This window comes from Arachis ipaensis, chromosome B05 (assembly GCF_000816755.2).
Source record: "Arachis ipaensis cultivar K30076 chromosome B05, Araip1.1, whole genome shotgun sequence".
NCBI lineage: Eukaryota > Viridiplantae > Streptophyta > Magnoliopsida > Fabales > Fabaceae > Arachis > Arachis ipaensis.
The window spans coordinates 104682047-104689011 of NC_029789.2; the positions used below are offsets into that span (position 1 = coordinate 104682047).

General features: G+C 35.3%; 1 protein-coding gene across 4 annotated transcripts; it reads right to left on the bottom strand.

Annotated features, from left to right (window-relative positions):
* LOC107643771 (ASC1-like protein) lies at positions 456–6651 on the bottom strand. 4 transcript variants are annotated; one of them, XM_016347507.2, is made up of 6 exons: positions 6348–6646; positions 4975–5204; positions 4694–4849; positions 4209–4394; positions 1210–1394; positions 456–803 (listed from the first exon to the last, which is right to left on the bottom strand). In XM_016347507.2, exons 1-6 carry the CDS (start codon positions 6504–6506, stop codon positions 763–765), a joined length of 957 nt encoding a protein of 318 aa, XP_016202993.1. In that variant the 5' UTR covers positions 6507–6646; the 3' UTR covers positions 456–762. The 4 variants fall into 4 exon arrangements, 3 of the variants coding, with proteins under 3 accessions (XP_016202993.1, XP_020979859.1, XP_020979860.1); XR_002363301.1 differs by lacking the exon at positions 456–803 and adding an exon at positions 2673–3187 and having other exon boundaries at positions 1249–1394; positions 6348–6648; XM_021124200.1 differs by lacking the exons at positions 456–803; positions 1210–1394 and adding an exon at positions 3250–3750 and having other exon boundaries at positions 6348–6651.

Here is a 6965-nt window from a genome sequence, read left to right on the forward strand (position 1 = left end):
GTTTTGGAAATATTTGTTCTCTTTCAGTGGAACTAAACTCCACTACAGTACCGCCTACCATCCCCTTCTTCTATTGTCTCAGATCGTGTCCTATTATTCTTGAGCAAGTTTTGGAAATATTTGTTCTCTTTCAGTGGAACTAAACTCCACTACAGTACCGCCTACCATCCGCAAAGTAACGGGCAAACCGAAGTGGTAAATCGTTTCTTGGAACAGTACTTGTGGGCTGAGTATTGTTATAACAACTCAAACCATTCTTCCATAATCATGTCTCCTAATGAAGCTTCATATGGCTTTCCCCTATCGGGGGACAAATTTGAGGTAAAAGAAAAGGAGAGCCATTCAGAAACACCTGCTGATACCATCACCCACCTAATTCAAACCTCTACGGGTACCAAGAAATGGAAAAGACTGGCTAGAGCTACCACCCACCAAACTTAAACGTGAGGGACTCATCAAAAAAAGGGGGGTAGCATTTTTTAGCCATAGTTAATTAGTTATATTACAGATTGATTGATGTAAAATTGCTAAACCTTGCTTTTTACATGAAATATTTTTACATCATGGTTTTCCTTCTAAGCTTTACATGAAATATTTCTACAGATTGATTGTGTTAGCATGCACTACCAGCAGAAATAATCTGATTTTAACACTATAGTTATGGACTTAAGGTGAACAACTCAATACCACAAAATTTTTACAACACTGAAGATGTCCATGCTCTGTAAACAATGTACAACTATATTCAATTTGTATTCCTGGTCATTCTTCATGGTCATTGTAATCATCATCATCTTCAGAATCTGCATAAGAAAATGTGAACTTAAGCAACTTTCAGTTGAGTTTAAGTTTCCATAGACCAAACTGAAACCGTGGCTACATATAGGTGGGATCATCAACATCTAAGGTTAATTAATTAATTCATTGAAACAACTCTAATTTCTAAGTCCTGATACCATGATTAATGCGCCATAATTAACTTATTAACCCCAATTCATTGAAGAAACTAAAGAACAAGACCAAATTAGACATGAACAAGTTAACCCAAACTTCTACGATCCATCATGATTATAGACTGACTTGACACTAAATTATTTCTGCACTAACAAGCAGATACCAATTGTAGGTAACGATTTTTCAGAAGGTTTTATTCTGAGTGTTAGTGCATGTTAATAATAAGCAATGTATGCAAGGCATCTTTCAACTTACCAGAGCGAATATCTTCACTAACTTTTCCTTTTGCTCGGATTTGATCAGCAAGCATCCGAAGCATCAGAACCCACCAATAAATATTTAGAACAAGCAAACAGAAGAGTAGAGTATTGAACACATAATAATATATTGGCCCATCCTTCTGGTGCTTCTCCTTATCGAATACAGAAATAACTTCATAGCTGCCACAGGAGAAAAGTATTAACAGTGGCACAGACAAAGCGAATGATATGTGACAATGGACAAACTCTAGCATTGAGGTATTGAAATTGGTGCAGAGTATATGTGGTGCTTAAAGGAAATTCAGAAAGGTTTGGCTATAAAAATTTCAACAAATTTTATTCTATAATTAATTCTTTTCATGCAAGACAACTAAAACTCCTCAAGTTAAGTTTGAAATTATATAGGATAATTCTATTTGAAACAAGTTAATACTTGGGAAACCAATAACTGGACTTATAAAAGATTGCATTTTGCCTCTTTTTGAAGGATAGAGATCAACAAGCCTAGAAAGAATTAAGTTTGATAACTGAAATTATAAGTCAGAAAAACATGGCACATCTTTTGCATAACAACAACAACAACAACAACAACAACAAAAATAAAAACTCAAGAATTTCTGCTTTAACAACAACAAAAAAATAAAAACTCAAGAATTTCTGCTTTAAAAACAATCAATCAGAACAGTTGAAGTGACAAATTGATCTCTATCTCTATAAATAAATCCTGACACCACTGTTGTTCGAGTAAATGGTTAACTTAGTCCCCGAAAGATCACTCATTTTCCAAATTAGTCCCCAAAAGATTTTTTTTAATCAAATTCGTCCTTTGAAAATTTTAAGTTAGTCATTTTAGTCCTTACATCACTTCTGTTGCTAACGACGTCAAAGTTTGTTGATGTGCCATGTTAAGTGACATCACAGTACACACCTAGTAGTCCTAATTGGCGGCTAACATGGTAAGTTTATGAAATTAGGTCAAATAAACTCCAAATTGAGGGATTCCAATGCCTCAAGTTCTCTCCTCAATTAGATTTTGATTTAATCTAATTTCATAAGCTTATCATGTTAATAGTCAATTAAGACTTCTATGTGTGTGTTGTAGTATCATTTAACGTGTTACATTAACAAATTTTGACATCGAATAAAAGAAATGATATAAGGACTAACGCAATTAATTTAAAATCTTTGAAGGTTTCGAGGACCAATTTGGACAACGAGTAATCTTTCAAGGACGAATGTGACCATTTACCCACTGTTGTTCCTATATAAAACTATAATAGAGTGAATGGTCAAATTGCCTGAAAGATCACGCGTTCTCCAAATTTGTCCCCAAAAGATTAAATTAATCAACATTATCCTCGAAAGATTTAAAATTGATCACGTTAGTCCCTCCATCTATTCTGTCACTAATGACGTTAAGTCTTACTGTCGTGGCACGTTATCTTGTCATGTCAGTACCTAAACGGCGTCGTTATCCCCCAAAGTGCATTTGTCACTCACTGCACCTCTTCAGTTCCTCACACTCATTCATTCCATTCCATTCTTCGTTCTCTCAGAGCAAAACCTCCCCCTGTTTCTCCACAAGGAAGAAGTGTTGAACGGCGACCTATAGTACAATCCGACAACGTCATTGTTTTCGACCTAACTGCCGGGACTGTATTCATTATGCCTGGAATCCCTTTGAATGCAGATTTCAGATCCCTATGAATGTTCTTCTTTTTCGGCAGGTTCACCAACCATACTCAACCACCAATCGGAACAACTGGAGTGTCTTCAAAATTTCATGGCAACAGTAATAGTCAACTGCCAAATTGTAGACACCGCAGAAAAAAGAAGTAAACAGTGGCCAAAAACAATGCCCTGTTTCATGCAAAGGCCAAGCACAAACAAACAACAACAACATCAACAAAATATAAACAACACTAGATCCTAGCATTTTCCTTTGACCATATTCTTTTCAGGCTCCATAAAATCTGCACTTCCAACAAAGATTAAAGAATTCAGGATAAGAGGAAAAATTAAGAAAACATCAAAATTTGCTTAAAAGTTAAAATGCATGTATTATTTCACCAAACATAGTAACATGAAACACAAACAAGTGAACAATAGCACAAAAGCAATCAATCTGTGGAATACAATTCGACCAGTGTTCAAAAGTAACTAAATCTTTCTTCTTTTCTTCACTGTTTTTGGGGTTAACAACACTGCTCTTGAGCTTTTTCAAGGTAGCAGCTTGTACTTCTCTGCTCTGATGCATTTCGTCGAGCAACTTGTCTTCAATGGAAGTGTTACACTTTCCCTTCACCGAACCCTCTGGGTTTGTGCTTCAACCACTTCCTCATCTTCTCAAACGGCATCATTCCCTCCTCATCCCCACCTTCTTCGTCTTCTTCGTCGTCGTCGTAGTATTCATTAACCCGCCCAAAACAACATCATCGTCCTCAAAGTCTTCATTGTCATTGTCGTAGTAATCGAATTTATTGTTTTATATGGTGAGGTGTGATTTAACGTGCCAGGTCCGCTTCCGCTAATGGCTCTAGTCAGGGTAGTGACGGAATGATTAATGTGACTAATAAAATCTTTTAGAGATGAAATTGATTAAAAAAATCTTTCGGGGACCAAAATGGAGATCGCGTGATCTTTCAGAGACCAATTTGAACATTTACTCACATATGCTAGACAGTTTTCAAATTGGAGTAACTGAAAACCATTATTGGAGTCCAGAACCAAACCTAAAGAGGAAAAATCCCTTTATAAGCTGATAAGCAAAATAAAGGGCTTAGAAATGGATAATGGCTAGAGGAATTAATAATTGTGGATACTATATCAATGAAAATACTTTCCAAGCACTAAATTTTTGTGAAAGATGCCTGAAATTTCTCTGTTCTCAATAAAATCTGGGAAGTAGCTTCATATAGTTCATCATTATTAGAAGCTATCTAATAAATATTCACAGACAACAGAGAGGGATAAGGATGTAAAGTGGGTACAAACCTTGTACTCCAAAGAACCCAAAATGGATAGTAAATGATGCGCAATAACGTCCAAAAGATAACAAAAAGGAGAAATGCAATGCTAGCCATTGTGTCAGCCCCACTGTATTTGGACATTTTTCCTGTCTCCAGAAACACATCAGTAGCATCATGAAGAGCCAAAACTACTGATCCAACACGAACAAACCTGAACATATTAAACATAAAAGCAAAACAAAACTGTATGAAAACCATGCCAAAGTGAATTAGTTAAGTATTCCAAAGTTCAATAAAGCTAGTGGAGGTAGTTTGGCCACAATTTTATGATTAATGCAATTAGGACATACACACTGATTATTTCAGAGGATCTTCTTGCTATCATTCTTTTTTTCTATCTGTTTGTTCTTTCCCTCATGAAAGTTATGCAGAATTTCACTATAGAATATTATTGGCTAAGAATCATACACTTCATGAGACCCCAAAAAAAATGGTCCATTGAAAGATTACCTAAACATATAAGATAGCACAATGAGAGCCAGAGAAGCAACATGATGGGTCATTGACAGCCCAAAGTCAGAGCGCTTAGTTTCCCAAAATATTAAAGCGAGTATGGAGTAAGCATAAAATCCAGCACCATACATATAGAGCCCCTTCAGTTTTAACCTGAAATGTAGAAAGGTTACAACTTTGTACTCTATCAATCAACTTAATCTAGATATAAAGTCAAAAGAAGGAGAAAATGATAACAAACATAGATTAAAGGATGGAACGTTAATAAACAATCTTACTTAATCTTTTGATCTGGCCAGATTTGATTTCCCGGCCCAACCCAAAAATATATTGTATTGGTAAACCAAGGCTCATTGTAAGTTACAGACAAAGCAAAAATTTCAGCTGATAGAAAATATACACATTTCCATGCTGATTCCTTAAATTTCCTAATCTTCTTTCTTCTCTCATCTGTTTGAAGATCCAGTTTCTCATGCCCCTTTCCGAAAATCAATCGTCTGGCCACTTTCTGTAAATGTTATTCACTTCAGATTGAATAAATATGCTCAAAGTATCTAAATAATTTGATAAACCTAGAGAATGAAACTAGCTTACCAAAGGGTGGGTTTTGGAATCAGAACAATTTGAAGGAAAAATAAGACACAAATTATGTAAACATAATATTTTCTCTTCTAATCATTGTTGCTAGAAAGGCATTACAAGAACGGGAAGTGGTTAGTTTCAATACACAATTTGCTATTTTAACTAATCAAATTACAATTATTCCTTTAGAGCGCATTCGGCATGTGAAACAAGGGGAGGCCAAATTTGATACTAACTTACTAAGTATGCAGGCAATTGAGAGAACCCAGATAACTATGTTTTCAATTTCTGTTATAGGCAAAAGCTAAGCAATAGTTTAGTATATCTAGCATGAAACATGTAATGATTTTCCATATCACATGCAGGTATTATTGTTTATTATTAAACGGTCTTCTCATCACGCAAATCCATATATTTCAGGAATTAACTTTATTAGCGAAGATTAATTTCAGAGTTAGTTAGATAGTTACTGCTGACTCAGCAGTGTTTGTTACAACTCAATACTCATTCATGCTTAAATTTATAATATATAAACATCGAACGCTTGCGAAGAAAGTTGCATGTTACCCAATGAATATCCACAGATAACTGGAAGATTAGAAATGAAAACAAAACAAAATTCACCAGAAGACAACTGAGTCAAGTCAAGTAAGAAAATCAAGTCAATGAAACCGATTAAATAGTCAAACGCTAAAATTAGAATTAACTACATGGAATTTTGAGGCTGTTTAACCTGTTTACATCTAAATCTAATCGAAGCTCCACAACTAGCACAGAGAAGAGAAAACCACGGAAATGTCTGAAGTTGGTGCCATTTTTGAAGTACAGGAAAATTACCTTTTATGATATATTTTAGAATTTAGCGAAAAAGTATAAATTGGTCGAAGAGAATAAAAGTGAAAAGTTTTGGTTTTCTTCAGTGTATTCAATGCAGTGAAAACTTAAAAAATGTACGATTATTTTACATTTTCCATTCAAATTGTTTACTTACGATATCTATTTTACGCATGAACATAAATTAGAGGCTTCACGACATGAATATAATTTATACAGAGAATGAGGGACGTACCTCGAAAACGAAACGGTCGAGGAAGAAGCGAACAGAGGGGAATAAGAGAGCGAAGAAGGGAACAGCGGAGAAATCGTTAAATGCAGGGTAGGACTCTTGGTGCCAGTCAAGCGAACTCAGTTGTTGAACCCAGGAGGAGGAAGAAGCAGCAGGAGCCATAAGGCCAAGAAGGGATTGAGGGTGATGATGACGGTGACGTGGCTCAGAAATTTTCCCGGGAAACAAACAGCAGTCTCAAATCTCAATGAATCTGTCGAAGCCGGTATGTGGTGGGGAGAAAGAAAGAAATAAATGAAGAGAAGTTTTGATTTGTCACGCGGAGTAGTCAAAGGTTCTCAGGTCAGAGCCGCGAAAGTGGACCATATGTCGTTCAATCTAAGTCTTTTTTTTTTTTCTCGCTCGGGTAAAATGAGAATTAAAAATGTTAGAAAATTTACACGCAAAGCCTTGATTAAGGGTGTGTTTAGTAACTACGTTGGAGGATAAAAATACGTTTAAGTTTATTGAAAGCTGTTTTTTGATGTTTGACCACTCTTATTCTTTGAATGCAGAAGTAATTTTGTATTTCAAAAATTTATTTATTTGAAGCAAAAAATTATAATTTTTATATTTACTCAA